Genomic DNA, 17,217 nt, shown 5'->3' on the forward strand with positions numbered 1-17,217 from the left:
AGTATGTTTGAATGTCAAATGTCACATTTGCTCAAAGTTCAACTACTCTTGAGTTCTGGTCAAACTTTAACTTTATAGTGTCAAGTCACTTCGCAGAAGAAGTAAAAGCCACAAAGCCACACAGTTTTAGTTATGAGCAAGGGTAGAAAAATAGAATTTCACATAACTTTCTTTAAGCATGGAAATCGAACGTTACTATTGAATACTCACCTAAATAGAAATTCTATATTTATGCCTCAGGCTTTAAGAGATTATTCTTGTGTCCTTGGTGTCACTGCACCATAGATATTGTGTTTGACCATTACTGTTCAGGGTCACTGTTAATTATAAAGCTAAATTATAACAATTAAAATTGTTTAATTTACATGAGAGATTAATACAAGAGAAGATTTTCTTTTGTTCGTGAGAACTGCAGATCTTCAGTCCTGTGGGGTCAGCAGTGGTTTGAAGTGGTCTGGAAAGTGAGATATTCTTAAATTTTGCAATTTCAAAAACTCAACTTGCCCTCGACATTTGAATGTATGCAGGGTTATTATCAACTTCACTTGTTCAGCAAATAACTGTACTCTTAATACTCAACATTGTCATTTTCTATCGTGTGAGCACATAAATAAATACATCAAATTCTTTTATAGGATTTAATGATATGCATCCATTGTCATTTCAGCATTATTTTCAAGCCATAACAAAACTGTTCAGGAGGCAGCTTATAAAAAATCCCACTGGCCAGTTCTGTGCACAAAAGCACCTCTTTGTGTCTGACATCACACAAACAAACAGACTTTCACAGATGTGGATATTGACACTCATTCAGGTCCAGTTGTGACTTCTCTGGTCACATTTCTCAGTCAGGTGGGGGAAAAGAAATGGGCTGTATCAAACACTCCTTTGCAGTATCTCATTCATTCACACACACTGTTCAGACATGGGCTGAATCGGGGCCATTGCACACTTGTTCAGGTTTCGGCTGATGCACGGAGACATCCTCATGTGATGAAGAGCAGCATCAGATTATCTTGACGACAGGGAAATACTTATGAGCCGAGAAGTCAAACTCAGGGAGCTCCTGGGAACACAGAAATATTTTTTATTCCGACAATGTCTTTACAATATGTAACAGCAAATGAAAGCATAAAACTGATCACAATGCCTGGTGATTAAACCACTAAAACACCACTATAGACACGTAAATCCTGTTTAAAAATATAAAGCCATCAATTCAGAATTAAAACCTTTTTATCACTTTGTGCAGCAACTAATCTGTAATGACTGTAACCAAGTAAATAATAGTAATCTAGAGAATGTGTGTGATGTGTTACCTTTGTCTCCTTCTTGTGTCCTCCAGCCAGCAGCTTCATAACCACTATGTTGGGTTTGGCCACCTTCAGTATACGGTTCACCTGTTATCGTTCGTTAAAAGCTGGTTACTGACTATGTAAAATGTACGAAGTAACTTCATGCAGACAAAGGTTGGTACAATACAGCAGAAAACATACTGTGACCCCATAAAACATGAGGAAATCTATTAAGGAATAGATTAATACATCAACTTAATTTATTCGGGACTTATTTCAGGACTTGTGGTTCAGCCAAAAACACCACACAGCATTTCTTTTATGATGGTTTCATTTACTGACCTCTGGATCTGGGATAGGCACATTTTCTAGGAAGAGCTTGGCCTGTTGAAAATGTTTGCTGGCTGCCAGGTAGAGGTTAGCCGAGCAGGACGTGACATTGGGAATCAAGACATGTTTTACACGTCAGCGCAATCACACCATACAGGTTAATACAGCAATTCAAACACAATGAACACAAAACAAATGTTAATTTCTGTATGAAAAACACTATGTTGGTTATTTTCATCAGGGCTTTCCTTATGAATTGTCTTCATGGCTGCCCACTGCTCCGTGTGGTCACTGTGTGTATTGTGTTCCATGTGTGCTGTGTTCACACGGATGGGTTAAATGCAGAGGTCAAATTTCCCCATGTTGCATGTAGTGCTGTGTGTGCATGATTGTGTGGGACAATAAAAACGAATCTTTATTCTTAATCATTAATCCTAAGTGTCAAATAGTGAAGTAATTTTAACTGTTCGAAGTGATCCCAATGACAGAACTCCTCCTTCAGTGGGCGTCTCCTCTCTCTGAGGTACAACAGCATCTTTAACAATGCCTTAAGCTACTCTTGTACAGTCTCTCATAGGATGATGCTAACCTCAGATCAATAGTCATTGCGTTTAATATAAAAAAAGCTAGGATATGCATGTAAAAAGCAGCAAATAAATGAAACGTGGGAGTACTCTTGTTGTCTGATGTTATTTACAGATGGAAAAAACCAGTAGTAATTATTTTGTAATCCCCATATAGCTATAGACGTTGTGGACTGGTTTAATAGACGCGCCACATAACAAATGAACAAATTCCCTGTATGGTTTATATGCTCTTGTGACCATGGCAGGTTTTAAACATACTATTTTATGATTTCTGTCAATTTTGATCAATGAGCAATCCCCTCTAAACTTGTCTAATCAATTGCCTTGGCATCTTGGATTTTATTCTCCGATCACGCAGTGACAAGGTTGAATGTTTCTACATTCATGCTCCTGGAGTCCACTAGATGTGAACTGTTCAGTAGCTGTGCTAAAATGTATTTATCTGCTCAACTTCAAACTGTACTAGGCTGGAGACTGAGAGTGTGTGTGTGTGTGTGCGTGTGTATGTGCGTGTGTCTGTGTGTGTGTGTGTGTGTGTGTGTGTGTGTGTGTGTTTGCAATCATGATCAAATATAAAACATCACAAATAACAAAGATAGGATATTCTATTGCCTTGTATATTACCGTATTCAGGACAGACACTTATTTTAGTTTCTTGCTTTATTCAGAAGTGGTTGCCACCACACATGTTGTAATGGCCATCATTTCCATAACACACTGACTTATCAAAAGTGTGTAACATAGTACAACGTTATCTTCCTTGATTTCTGTTATCAGGAGTCTTTTATTGGAACATCGAGGATGTGTTTTACTGTACGTGCAGATCAGCTTCAGTGCACCTGACTGTTACAGGTCCAGGTGTGAATGCAGCCGGACGAAGCCTAGTTTTGACCTAGTAGTGGCTTATATTCACCTTTAGTGAAGATGCATATAAAGAATATACAGTTTATGAAACATTTTATATGCTGGATTTTCCAACAGACCAACAGGAAGTCTATGGTTGAGTCACTTGACTGCTTGAGCACCACAAACTCTGAACTCGAAAAACATCACATCATAAAAATACAAGTGTCATCCAAACCTCATTCTGCATATTTGGGAGAACTTTTTAAAACCATGTGACATCTGGTACAGCTTTCGTGTTCCGTCAAAAGGTAAAATAAGATGTTAAAGTACATTCTTTCATCTACGTTTACTCATGGCTTCATAAAAGGCTTGACCACCTGTGAAGAGTGTTACTGCTTAAGTTATTTTTATATGGTAACATTTCCCAAACAACAGAAATGTTTTTTCCAGTTTTCTCTCAAATTTCAAGTAGAATCAATGTTATTAACTTTTTTTTCATTGTGTGTGTTTCATTATTGTTTTTTTAAATCTGGGCCTGCTCGTCAGAGTAACAATATATATACTAAATAGGAGTGCTGATGAAAGATAAAGGATCTAATCATGAGAACAATAAAGTTCCCTCATACAGACAGTTGGTTACGAGGAAACGTTTCATCAGTAGAAATATACTTTAGCTGTATATCCATGAACATCCCTCCTTTTGACTGAATGTGTCCCTCTTTTGGCTGATTTTGGAGACGTGACATGTTTTATTCTATTATCGTGTTTTCAGAGTTGCTGTTATTCGTTGTCTTGACTGCTTTGACTGCTCAAATGTGTAAAAACTCAAATTTTCTGAACTACAAGAATGTGTACCTGGAGAGAATTTTTTTTAATTATTTTTATACATTGGACAAATTTTTTGTTGTTGATATATTAATTTTATTCTGTACTGCTGAAAACATTTCTGGAAGATCTAAATAATCATAGGCTTTATTGGTGATATAGAATAAAGTGTCACATTTGTGGGGGGGATGCGATAGAAAAAGGTAACAGTTGGACCAAAACGCAGAACTAAATACTCTGTAACAGAAAGTGTCCTTTATTTTAAGGTAAAACGTAACAAAAGGAATCTTCAATAAATCAAAAGTTGAACTCAGGCAAAACAGGGGAGTGACACAGGGAAAGACATGAAACACTTACTGAGAGGTGGCGAGAGGTGACGAGACAAATGAGCATGATCAGGGTAAATGATGCTGAGGGCATAAGACGAGAAAAATGACAACGAACCAACAACCACATGGGGGGAACACCAAGACTTAAATACACACTTGAACTAATGAGTAACTGAGGACAGGTGGCACAAGACAAACAGGTGAACATGATGAGGGCAGGAAGTCAAATGGGGAGAACACACCAGGAGCAGGGACTACAAAATAAAACAGTAAACAGAGAAACATTGAACAAACTTAAAACATGAATTCAAAACGTAACAAAAACACTGTTTCAACTTGAACTGAAAGTACTATTAATAAAAGAGGATAAAAGACAATAATGGTGACAGAAAAATACCATAACCGTGACATAAAGATTGTTTTTATTTCCACTATCAAGGCATGTGTTTCATGTGGAACTTACTGTCAGGAGGATTCTTGCAATTGAAAATATAATTTGGTTCACTAAGCAAATAAGAGACAAGTACAATCAAATGAGAAGTGAAGAGTGTTCGGTTTTAAAGTATTTGTATAGATACTGTACCTCTCACCACTGATGACAGTTGAAGTGATAGTTTATCAAAATATTCAAAATAAAGATAAAACATCAAAAGCTGAGTGAATTCAAATTCTGTGCTAGAACAATAAATCATTTAAAGCTCTGGCATTGAAAAGTTAAAATTCAAAACAATTTAGCTTTTAAAACAGAAAGCAAATGCAAGACACAGCATATGTTCTTTTTTATGGCAAGTTGTACAGCTTTTAATTACTGATGTGCTGGATATGCATTCCACAAATGTACAGATATCAGGTAGCTTTTTACAAGTCCTCATGAACTTGTGAGAAGTAGACAGTAGACAAAATACTGAGCTACTGCGTCTTCTGTTCTTTAATGCAAAAAGGACTCAAGGCCAATTTTTGATCTACAGTATCAATAGATTTTATGTTGCTTATTAAACAACACATTGCATGCTACTATAAATAAGTTCTGATATAAAAAAACATTATATACCCTAAGATTTGTACTAACATGGTAACATTAAAAATTAAATCTTTTTAGTATGTGGCCACCTGCAGTTTGTTGATATCAATGCTTCATTAATGACCTGACATCATCATCTTGTCTTGAATGTTTCTGAGAGCTCAGCTGAACTTATAATGTAGAGATGAGATCAAACACGTATATACAGTGGACAGATGGCTGCAGTTCAAAAGTACCAAATGCAGCTGAGTTTTTGAATACACGCCTTCCAGCTGTCCCAATCCTCCACTCAGTCCATCCCGTTACCATAACAGGTAAAATATGCCATGAAGAGAGAGGTGGGGGAGTGAACTGATGTCTATCTCTCTCATTTTGAAGTCACATCTGACTATATAAATATGAGGAATGAGTCCGAGAAACACCTGAAGTCATCCACAACCAGAGGGACCATGAAGCTCGCCTTCGTCATCGTTTGGCTGCTTGCAGGTAAGTTTGTTTTTCTGTTTTAATTATTCTGCTTCAACTAAAACACCCTAAGATTTTTAAATATATGTAATTGCATTCAATTCTCTTGCTGCAAAACTGGAGCTGCTTTTTAATATTTTGAACCTTTTCAAGCTTGGACCTGATAAGTGTGCCGTCTCCTCTGCTTCCGTTTATCAGCTGCTGCATCAGGGACCATTGAGAAGAGGGTTACTGGGAGTAAATCCTGTAAGACGGACAGACAGTACCATGTGCAGATACAGTCTCTTCAGGAGGGAAAGTCCTGTGGTGGTTCTCTGCTCAACACCCGCTGGGTCATCACAGCGTCTCACTGTGCTGAACAGTAAGAGACGCATCCTCCTGCCATGTGATTCAGTTTTCACACATTTCTACCTGTCTCAGAGTGGCATGGTGGGAAATTAGACTCAAAAAGTTTCTAAAATGTAGACAAAAAAAAACCCTACAGGTGAAAGGACAGCTGCACATAGAAAAACAAACAAATAGAACATAAAACTAGCCCAACAGTCCCCTTACAAAACCACAATTAAATTCAATGCACACAGATTTTAATTTGGCTCTGCACCAAATTGCACAAACACATTTTTGCTAATAAAAACATAACCTGATGGATGGAGGTATGGAAAGAAAATGAAATAAACCAAATCATATGAAATGATTCCAATTTTTGCATTCTTCTTATTTACGTTAGTCTTTATTACTGCTTCTTTAACTTTAACTTTTCTCCTGCAGGGCTGTGAAACTCAGGCTCGGTGTAAACAATAATGTGTCATTTTTAAAAAAAATTTGGTCGTACTTGAAGGGAAAGTCTAAAAATTTGGAGCAGATCATCAATACCGAGATGCAGTTCACTTACAAAGACGAGGAGGGGAAGGCCCATGACATCATGCTCATCAAACTGAACGAGGACGTGTCTGCCAAGCTGCCCACCATCGAGCTGCCCCCCGCCGATTGCTCCAAACCAGAGATAGACCAGGAGGTTGAGATCGGAGGCTGGGGAGCCAAGAAATTTGACATCTTACGTGAGTGAATAAAACTAGGATACTTGATTTAGTTTTATAAAGATAGAAGTCACTTTTCTGACGATTTATCTTTTAAATCCTCAGACAACAAACTGCCCAAGAGTCTGAAGTGTGCCACCACAAAGCTTAGCACGTGTGGTGAGAATGATACACCTGGGGCTCAATATGCCAACACTGAAGACTCCACCATGTGTGCCTTTAAGCCTGGGGTGGACGTCTGCTTCGTAAGGAAACACTTTCATTTATTTTTTCAACATTTCTCCATTTTCTACCAGAATTTCTGTTGTTGTGTTATGACCACTGTAAAATGATCACCACTCTGATCTCTCTATCCTCTCAGGGTGACGGTGGCTCAGCTGTGGAGTACAACAACCTCTTACAAGGGATCATTGTGAGCAACCCTGTAGACGAGTGTGCAAAAACCATTGTCATGGTCAACATCTGTCCCTACAGGAAGTGGATTGATGAAACCATGAAGACAAACGCATGAGTGAACCTCACACACTAATTCAGAGAGTATGATTACTCTCTAATCAATATCACCTCACAACTTTCTTTTACCATAGTTTACTTTAGATTTAAACTGGAAAGAGCAATGCCAAATATAGTTTGACTGTACAAAGATTAGATGTTATATTGTGCAGGGAAAATAGACTTTTCAACAGAAAGCAGCACATTGGGCCTCATTCACCAACCGTTCCTTCGAAGAAATTACTTCTTAAAACACACTTCAGCTGTGGGTTTACGGAGATTCTGACATTCAGCAGTGTTTTCTTTGCTGGGATTTGTTCTTATGTAAGAACTGAATCTACACACACTGATGAGCACTCATACACATACTTGACAATTGAAAGGTGTGGGTAAAATAATCAGTTAATTTTAATTCTACAGTTGATTTAAATAACAATACAGCTTTCCCTGAACGTACTGGATTCCATGCATTGTTTGTGGTATTTTATGTCGACAAAATATAACTTCATTAAATCATTCCTGACTTCTTAAATGTTCTTTTCAGTATCTTTGATTTCTCTCTGTGCACAGGGCACTGTAGTGTCATGCACTTCTATGGGAAAACATGGCAGTCATCAATATAAGAACACAGACGCAAACAATTCTGCCAAGTTTTCTTGGGTATATTTAAAAAAAAAAAAAAAACTGATTTAAGAAGATTTGGTGAATGAGGTCCATTGTTTGTGTATTTATGACCACCAGGTATCATACATACTTCTCTTTCAAGTTAATGTTGTAGGCTTTGTTTGTAAAAGAAAATTGTATCCATGAATAAAAAGTGGTGTGTCCCAGTTCACAGCTCAAGTGTTATTTGTTATATCTCAAGTATGTTTGAATGTCAAATGTCACATTTGCTCAAAGTTCAACTACTCTTGAGTTCTGGTCAAACTTTAACTTTGTAGTGTCAAGTCACTTCGCAGAAGAAGTAAAAGCCACAAAGCCCCACAGTTTTAGTTATGAGCAAGGGTAGAAAAATAGAATTTCACATAACTTTCTTTAAGCATGGAAATCGAACGTTACTATTGAATACTCACCTAAATAGAAATTCTGTATTTATGCCTCAGGCTTTAAGAGATTATTCTTGTGTCCTTGGTGTCACTGCACCATAGATATTGTGTTTGACCATTACTGTTCAGGGTCACTGTTAATTATAAAGCTAAATTATAACAATTAAAATTGTTTAATTTACATGAGAGATTAATACAAGAGAAGATTTTCTTTTGTTCGTGAGAACTGCAGATCTTCAGTCCTGTGGGGTCAGCAGTGGTTTGAAGTGGTCTGGAAAGTGAGATATTCTTAAATTTTGCAATTTCAAAAACTCAACTTGCCCTCGACATTTGAATGTATGCAGGGTTATTATCAACTTCACTTGTTCAGCAAATAACTGTACTCTTAATACTCAACATTGTCATTTTCTATCGTGTGAGCACATAAATAAATACATCAAATTCTTTTATAGGATTTAATGATATGCATCCATTGTCATTTCAGCATTATTTTCAAGCCATAACAAAACTGTTCAGGAGGCAGCTTATAAAAAATCCCACTGGCCAGTTCTGTGCACAAAAGCACCTCTTTGTGTCTGACATCACACAAACAAACAGACTTTCACAGATGTGGATATTGACACTCATTCAGGTGCAGTTGTGACTTCTCTGGTCACATTTCTCAGTCAGGTGGGGGAAAAGAAATGGGCTGTATCAAACACTCCTTTGCAGTATCTCATTCATTCACACACACTGTTCAGACATGGGCTGAATCGGGGCCATTGCACACTTGTTCAGGTTTCGGCTGATGCACGGAGACATCCTCATGTGATGAAGAGCAGCATCAGATTATCTTGACGACAGGGAAATACTTATGAGCCGAGAAGTCAAACTCAGGGAGCACCTGGGAACACAGAAATATTTTTTATTCCGACAATGTCTTTACAATATGTAACAGCAAATGAAAGCATAAAACTGATCACAATGCCTGGTGATTAAACCACTAAAACACCACTATAGACACGTAAATCCTGTTTAAAAATATAAAGCCATCAATTCAGAATTAAAACCTTTTTATCACTTTGTGCAGCAACTAATCTGTAATGACTGTAACCAAGTAAATAATAGTAATCTAGAGAATGTGTGTGATGTGTTACCTTTGTCTCCTTCTTGTGTCCTCCAGCCAGCAGCTTCATAACCACTATGTTGGGTTTGGCCACCTTCAGTATACGGTTCACCTGTTATCGTTCGTTAAAAGCTGGTTACTGACTATGTAAAATGTACGAAGTAACTTCATGCAGACAAAGGTTGGTACAATACAGCAGAAAACATACTGTGACCCCATAAAACATGAGGAAATCTATTAAGGAATAGATTAATACATCAACTTAATTTATTCGGAGGAATTTCAGGACTTGTGGTTGAGCCAAAAACACCACACAGCATTTCTTTTATGATGGTTTCATTTACTGACCTCTGGATCTGGGATAGGCACATTTTCTAGGAAGAGCTTGGCCTGTTGAAAATGTTTGCTGGCTGCCAGGTAGAGGTCAGCCGAGCCTGGCGGAGGATTGTATTTCTTCAAATCGGACATTTCCTGTAGCGGTCAAGATCGGGAGCAAAGTCAGAGAAAAGTCTAACAGAGGAAAGTGGAGTATGGATGGGAGGATAAGAATAATAATGATGTAATAAAAGCAAGAAATGGAAAAAGTACCTTAAACTGGATGTAGTGCACAGGTGGAGGGGTGACCACACTGTTGAACGGGGCGAAGCGATGCTCGTAGCGAACCTGCTCGCTGTCAAGCTCAAACTGAGGCTTAGGCACCTTTCCATCCATATCCAAAGCTACCATTGTCTAGAGAGAGAGAGATAGAGGCAGAGAAAGGACAGATTACACCTCTGTGTGGCAACAATGGGGAGGGAGGAGGGATCATTAATTCATGCCTTACCTTGTACATGCCAGCACACATGTTCTGGTATGCTTGACTCATGGTAATCTCCTTGCTGAGAGGGCGAACTGCAAAGTTATCCCAAACATATCAGTATCTGCACTTGTACCAACAGGAAGAAACCAATTTGAAATCGAATTGGAGGATGATGCAACCACGTGTACTTTTTTTCTTCTTCTTGGTCTTTTTGCTGCTGCGTCCTTTCAGTTGCTCCTCCATAATCCGTTCTTCAGCCATCTGAGAGGTGTCGGCTCTGCTCAGAGTGGACATCAGCCACGCGTAAAGAAACTCTGACAGGTACCTACAGTAAAAAGAGAAGCATATTCACAGATAAACAAAATACTCCTGTGTATGACATTGAGAGATTGTTTAGGCGACATCCATACATTTTCTTTTGAAAACCTCATTTTCTAAAAAACTAAAACAAACTCTGTCCATATGTTCGTCAGGGGGTCATGTGATAAGATCCAGATGAATCACCAAGAACGTTATGACAGAGAAGACCCAATCAGCTTGAGGTTGTGTGTGTCTTTGTTGTCATTTCCAAACATCTCAACATTGATTCTGCCCCTCCAGACTGAAACACAGTCTGGTTTTTCAAACTAAAACAGGGCCAGCTGCTTTTCCAAACTTCTCAGCAGCTCTTAAACTCCAGAGTAGTGAGGACACCAGGCATGTCCATAGCAGAGTTGATGCATTTTCAAATGAAAATGTTGTGGTATGGATGTAGCCTTAGTGTTTCCAAACTATGGCCATTCAGCAACAAACAAACGTGTGTGATCCTACCAGTAGATGTAGTAGTACTCGTGCATGCTGTAGAGCTCCAGTTCAAAGCCACTCAGCAGGTACTGGATCATGATCCTCAGGTTGTGGTAGAGGATCCAGGTGCCAAGACAGGCGAGATGCTGCCGCTGAGGCTCAAGTTTCATCAGTAGGCCATGCAGCGCCGCATCCACCTTCTCTGCCTGTGAAGCACAGAGGAAGACTTTAGGAGCTGGTTTTAAAATTATAAAATCAATGTCCCTGAAATGAATGTATGAAATCATAGGTTAAAAAGTGAAAACAGTGTCGTGTTTAAACAGTATGAAAGGAAGAAACAGCTGTAGTTCACCTCATCCTGCAGCGTGGCAAACTCTTCAAGAATGTGACCCAGCTTGTCTCTCTGCCGAGCTCGGTTGTGTCCGTGGATCTGGATCAGGCTGCAGAATGGCTACAGAGAGAGTTGATAACATTCTTACACACATAAGTAAACACAGTTTCTTCTACTTGCCTATACAAAGGCAATGTTAATGGTAGAGTAGCCTACACTTTCAGAGCTACACCGATAATCTAATTCTCTTATTAGAGTACAACTGAAAATTTCCCATTCATTTCCATCCATTTCATTTCTTTCATTTCAGTAGATAGCACAGATCTTATCGAACTCTCTTCCTTGAAAGCAATTCTACTCTACAAACTATTATTGTTTATTAAACTAGTGGAAACAGCCCAAAATGTGCACAGAGAAACTAAGATATAAAAATGTATTTAACTGCACCAGATGTGCAGACCATATGCATAGGAACAGTAAAGGTGACGTACTCTGGAGCAGTGTGTAACAAAAGAGTCAATGTAGTCCTTAGCCTGGTGGTTGTTAAACAGACAACACCTGGGGAGACACACACACAATAAGCTCAAGACACAGTCAACAGAAAAGATTTAAAAACAATGACCCAGAGAAACCACTGACTTGAACAACCGTAAGTGATTCTCAGGGTTTTTATCATTTAACCAATGACACACTTACTTGTATGTGAGGACAGGAGGGCTGACGAAGTACCTCAGAGCATCTTTAATCGTGTCCTGCATCAGGTGGGTGCCGAAGACTTTCTTATTATCTATCAGGAACGTTGTCTGGATTTGCAAAAAAAAAAAATGAAATGGTTTTATTACTTGTTGCATATATGTATATGAGCAACATGTAACACATTTTAAAGGGTTTTTCTCTCAGATCAGAGAGCAAATATAGTGACACCTCTGACGAATGGATTAGAACAACAATCATTCACTCACTTGAAGTAGTGATCTGGAGAGCACACATGGAGACTGCTCACTGAACTCACAGAAGAAGTCCTGGTAAAGCCACAAACACAATATTCATTAATGTTTCATATATTTAAAAAAAATATATGGTTAAGAAATATTTTTCTTTGTATTTCTAATTGTCTATGTTTACCAGTATGCCATGTAGGTTGGTTGTGTTGATCACGTCACAGACTGTCTTTATGCGTTCTATAAGTTTGCTGAAGTAAGCCACCATGTCCTCCCTCTTAATAATCTTGGCGTAGCGAGGAAACGTAGGAGGCAGCAGTCTCTGGTTGACCAGGGGCTCAAAGCCCATCATGATGGGGTGGTCTGCAGCATGCACAGAAAGATACACACAAAGGTTAATAAAGGTCACATTTTACAATTATTAAGTAATCTTAAGAGGCTCAACTAAATGGAGTCTAGTAGAACAAGAATGTGTATAATGTGTGCATTGTGTGTGTGTGTGTGTGTGTGGGGTGGGGTGGGGGGGGGGTGTTACCTCCTTTAGTGGTGTCATTCTGTGACTGGATACCATGCTGAATACTGGAATGAATGGCTGATAAGAGGTCAGCTGCTTGGGCCACAAGCTTCTGGGCCTCACCCACTGAGCTGGTCTGAAAAAGATTCAAAGACAAACAAATAATTACAAAGAATAAATATTTCATTTACACATTTCTGTAAGTACACAATACACTTTTATGCAAGCCGCTTCGATGCTGAGTATCGAACAGAAACACTACAGCCACTTATTCTGTCATCCCTTGTTTTTGTGTGTATTACCTCTTTTTTGGTGAAGGCAATCAGTGCAGTCAGTAGAAGGCGTGTGAACTTGATCCTATTGAAGAGTGCCAAGTACTGCTGATGCTGAAATAAAAACATGGAGTAACAATAAACAGGCATATAAATATATACAGTTATCATAACTATTTAACAAAAGATGTTAAGCCACATTTTTAGATTGATTGTTTTTCTTTTTTCTTGTTTCTAAAATTAAACAGATAGAAATTTCCAAGTAGAGTCTCTAAAGGCCCACATGCTGATAGAGAAGGGAAAAATTTGTAATAAACAGAAACAGAGAAGAGAGCCTTGTCTTGCGGTGATCCAGTACAAGGCTGTGACAGAGCAGAGACACTGCCTGATTTACTCGTCACATCCTATGTACTTTATCAAGAAATTGCAGTGTTTAGCTCTTGGAAGCTCTGTTTGGTTTTTCATAAACATGACCACTTACCTCCAGCTCAACCTCTGGGTCGCGCTGCTCACCCTGTCGACTACGCGTGCTCTGAGGGAGAAGAAGATAAACAAGGAACAATGTAATATTCAGAAAAGTATTTGTATTTGTAGAAGTTCATTGAAATGGCAAATAGAGAGTCAACAACAAATACCTTAACTTTTCTCTGTAACTCATCCTCCACATCTTTAAGCATACCTGGTAGAATGAACACATGAGAGAAAGATAACATCAGCTCCTGTATCTTTGTTCTTATGAATGAACTGTATTCATCTGTAATGGCATCAAATGTCTACAGCAAACATGAAGCTGTGGACTTGATCACAATGCAGTACTTGTACCTGTCACCCGCAGGTCTGTAACATTATTGGCCATCTTGAAGCCATAAGTCATGGCCTGGAAATCCTCCTGTAGAAAAGAGTGAGACAATCAGGTATAGAACTTATACCAGTGGGAAGAAACACCAATAATGCTAAATTGAATAACCTGATCCAAGGAGAATTGAAATACACCCAGTCTATAGCCTATTTATAGCCACAGAAATATGCAAATAAAATGAAGCCTTCCAGTGCAGTGTCACTCATGCACAGGCACAGTTACATACTGTAGAAATGCTTACCTCCTCGAACACAGCAGCCTTGTTGACTTTCTCTCGGGCAATGTCACAGACCTTCAGGATGCCCAGGGCAAAGGATTTGAGTGCTGGCTCCTCTATCAGGTCCGGGTTATGGACATAAAGACACGTGAACACAGTCTGTGCCAGGGAGTGACCCTCGAGCCATGTGATCTAAGTATATACATGTTTAAGCAGACATATCAACAAGGGTGTCTCACAGTGGTGCATGTGTCTGTAGAAGAGAGCTACAATAGCACAAATCCCCTCTTCATGGTTCATCCAAACACAAACCTCTAGCACTATATGTTATGCACAAAAACACACTGACTGCATGGAGATGAATTCCCAACAGATTGGCAAAAACAAAGGTTTTTATTGATCAAGAAAGTGAGACTCACCAAACAACAGAAACATGTGTCTATGATTCCAATGAGCTCAGGAAGACGGAGGTCTTTAACCTTGATGACACCTTCCTGAAATCAAGAGAATAAAACAACAGCGATGTTGATTTAATTTATGTTGAATTATTTATTGTGAAAAATTAGGCCTTCTGTGTTGCTTCCTGGGAATTAATTGGTTTACATTGGTACCTTGATAGCTTGTTCGAAGTTGAGAACTTTCCTGTTGACCTGGTTTCCAATCATTCCCGCATCCATCTTAGGATCCATCATCTCTATGGCTGACATAGCCTCAAAAAGGCCAAACCTGCCACCACAGCAGTGAGATTAGTGTATTTTTTAATGTGTACATCTTAGATTCTGAAGAATAGTAACAATACTAATAGCTGCTGCGGACGTTAATATAGTTATACATGAAACACTTAGTTGACCAGTGGTTTTGAATCTTTTTCTGGCATGCTTCCCTTCATTAGCCATAAAAAAAGCTCAATAATAAAATAAGCATTTGTGCATCAACATAAACTCTTGATTTTTTCTCTATTACATTAAACATTGTCATTAAACTTAGTTTCATTCCAAATTTTTCCCTTGGTCATCCACACCTCCCAGCAGTGACTATATGCCCCAAGTTCGAGAACCACTGACCTTCTCCACTGAAATCTATTATATCAACTATAATCTTTTTATTAGAGCATAAGCAGAATTTTTTTTCTTCAGTTAAGTAGCAGTTTACTCACAATTTGTCATGTAGCAACTCCCCAAGGTTCAACTCTGGATAAATAAAGGATGAGGACAAGGTCAGAGGAAAGGACACAAGCTACACAAGTTATTCCCTTTGATACATGTAACTTCACACATGTTACGCACACCCAAACACTCTTTACCTTTGCATGAACCCTTGAATTCATGTGTAATATCAACCCAGTTGGCATTGTTTTTCATCTTTTCTGGGATACCTAACCCCCAGCCAGCATCATCATCCTCCACCGCTGACTTCATCACCATGGTGACTAATAAAGACAGAGAGAACCAGGACAAAGTGTGTATATTTTAAATCATTAGCAATTACAACATCATGAGTCATTAGGAAAAAACATCCCTCCCCCTGCAAACGTAAAACATCAAAAGCACATCATTGAGTTTTGCTCTGCGAATGTACACAATTTTATAAACATGTTTTATTTTAATACTGTGACAGCACTTAATTTGATAACACAACAGGTCATGACATAAACTGCCACAGGGGAGACAGTATGTCTATATGTTGTGGAAATAAAAACCTGTAGATGATTAAAAGCATCTTGCCTAATAGCATTGCAAGTACTACATGTTGAGCAGTTGGCTGTCTTCGTATATATATATTAATCATTAAGTGAAAAAATATACATTAACGTATACACAGTCATTTACTTCATCTCTTCAGTTCTTCCACTAGACAAGTAGCTTGGTAAACTTTCTGTTGACTGGTCAAGCATTAAACTTGCAACATAACCGGCGCAGGCAGCTCACATGCTTTTATGCTTTATCTCCGTGCGCACACGTAGCAGCCACGAAAGTTAGACTATTTCAATCCTTCTCATTTCCCAGCAGTATCCTCTTAAACCAGCCAAGCAACATTTTGTCATAATTTACACTGATAAATAAGAACAAACCTGCATGGTTTATCATGTCCTACATGTTTCTGTTTGTTCTTAGATACTTTTCACATGTGGCTAATACCTCACAATAGTAGACTTGATATGCATAGCAGTAGACGGTTATCATCGTTCTCTGTTAACACACTTGAGTTAAGTTAGATTTCAGGACTGAGCATCCTGCACAGTCTCACCCTTTTAAACCAACGACATGTCAGTGTTATGAAAAAGTGCTCAAGGCTGAGTGATAGATTGATTCTATTGACTGATAGATAGATCTTTAACTCATGTATAAAGGTATATTTACAGTGTTGTGTTCATAGCACATCCACCTGCCGTTCCCCATTACCTTTTAGCTTATATCTGACAACTGAGCTACGAGATAACACACTGAAATCGACATGACCTGATCTCATGCAAGCAAAATAAAGATCACAGGTTAAAATGCGACTGAATCATTAGCATCAGGAGGCATCTAACTGAGAGGAAACCAAGCTAAATATCCAACAAATGCACAACAGAACCAGTCTGTGTTTTTACTGTCTCCTACTTTCATTCACACCTATAAATCCAGGTAAGCTGCACACGATACACATTGCAAAAACAGTCAGAACATGTTAGCTAGCTACCACCAATTAGCCTGCTAACAAGCTAATGCTGCTCACAGTGTACATTTCCTGTGAACAAACCCTGAATATCACCAGTTTAACACGTTGTTCAGTTTAATCAGGTACACACAACACTGGCGATGTCCTAAGAAAGCCACATTTCGTTGTGAATTGGCACGTACCTTAATATCTGGTATTATTTTTTGTAGCTAATCAAGACCTTCATCGAGAACTGTGAGAACCGGCGCATAGCTTTGACGTCATAAGCCGCTGTCACGTCGGCACGGGAAATGTAGTCCTAGTGCGACAAGAAGGAGCTCAAGCCTCCTAATGAACCGGGTATAGAGTGAATCCAGCGCAGTGGAGGTGTATAACTGTGTTAAAGATGCATTTTGGTGAACTTCACGGTGCTAGTTTGTCTTTCTGGACCATTTCCACCCTCGTCCTGTTTTCACATTAAAC

General features: G+C 38.7%; 2 protein-coding genes and 1 long non-coding RNA gene across 3 annotated transcripts; 1 reads left to right on the plus strand and 2 right to left on the minus strand.

Annotated features, from left to right (window-relative positions):
* Positions 1–624: 624 nt before the first annotated feature.
* LOC138407471 (uncharacterized) lies at positions 625–4,367 on the minus strand. Its single transcript, XR_011240873.1, has 4 exons — positions 4,241–4,367; positions 1,638–1,699; positions 1,320–1,400; positions 625–1,066 (listed from the first exon to the last, which is right to left on the minus strand). It is a non-coding gene; the product is annotated as an uncharacterized lncRNA (long non-coding RNA).
* A 1,248-nt stretch (positions 4,368–5,615) lies between these two features.
* On the plus strand, positions 5,616–8,057 carry LOC109639816 (trypsin-like). The gene is made up of 5 exons (XM_020103471.2): positions 5,616–5,719; positions 5,897–6,059; positions 6,467–6,756; positions 6,841–6,980; positions 7,097–8,057. The coding sequence occupies exons 1-5, from the start codon at positions 5,632–5,634 to the stop codon at positions 7,244–7,246; spliced, it is 831 nt and encodes a 276-aa protein (XP_019959030.2). The 5' UTR covers positions 5,616–5,631; the 3' UTR covers positions 7,247–8,057.
* Positions 8,058–8,714: 657 nt separating this feature from the next.
* Positions 8,715–17,066, minus strand: naa35 (N-alpha-acetyltransferase 35, NatC auxiliary subunit). The gene is made up of 23 exons (XM_020103483.2): positions 16,938–17,066; positions 15,398–15,523; positions 15,251–15,284; positions 14,706–14,820; positions 14,514–14,588; positions 14,119–14,286; positions 13,841–13,907; positions 13,654–13,697; positions 13,500–13,550; positions 13,049–13,132; positions 12,768–12,882; positions 12,417–12,595; positions 12,254–12,313; positions 11,988–12,094; positions 11,783–11,849; positions 11,313–11,411; positions 10,988–11,166; positions 10,366–10,502; positions 10,202–10,269; positions 9,967–10,107; positions 9,727–9,849; positions 9,410–9,490; positions 8,715–9,156 (listed from the first exon to the last, which is right to left on the minus strand). Exons 2-23 carry the CDS (start codon positions 15,516–15,518, stop codon positions 9,097–9,099), a joined length of 2,175 nt encoding a protein of 724 aa, XP_019959042.1. The 5' UTR covers positions 15,519–15,523; positions 16,938–17,066; the 3' UTR covers positions 8,715–9,096.
* Positions 17,067–17,217: the final 151 nt, after the last annotated feature.

Source organism: Paralichthys olivaceus, chromosome 4 (assembly GCF_024713975.1).
Source record: "Paralichthys olivaceus isolate ysfri-2021 chromosome 4, ASM2471397v2, whole genome shotgun sequence".
NCBI classification, from domain to species: Eukaryota; Metazoa; Chordata; class Actinopteri; order Pleuronectiformes; family Paralichthyidae; genus Paralichthys; species Paralichthys olivaceus.

What these genes read in the sequence shown, in the direction of transcription:
- naa35 (XM_020103483.2), bottom strand. Translation starts at nt 15,518, where the DNA reads ATGGTGATGAAGTCAGCGGTGGAGGATGATGATGCTGGCTGGGGGTTA. An exon ending in ATTCAAGGGTTCATGCAAAG is followed by an intron (nt 15,285 to 15,397) that starts GTAAAGAGTGTT and finishes TTATTTATCCAG; the next exon opens with AGTTGAACCTTGGGGAGTTG. An exon ending in TTGTTACACACTGCTCCAGA is followed by an intron (nt 11,412 to 11,782) that starts GTACGTCACCTT and finishes CTCTCTCTGTAG; the next exon opens with CCATTCTGCAGCCTGATCCA.
- LOC109639816 (XM_020103471.2), top strand. Translation starts at nt 5,632, where the DNA reads ATGAGGAATGAGTCCGAGAAACACCTGAAGTCATCCACAACCAGAGGG. An exon ending in CAAGAAATTTGACATCTTAC is followed by an intron (nt 6,757 to 6,840) that starts GTGAGTGAATAA and finishes TTAAATCCTCAG; the next exon opens with ACAACAAACTGCCCAAGAGT. An exon ending in CTGGGGTGGACGTCTGCTTC is followed by an intron (nt 6,981 to 7,096) that starts GTAAGGAAACAC and finishes CTATCCTCTCAG; the next exon opens with GGTGACGGTGGCTCAGCTGT.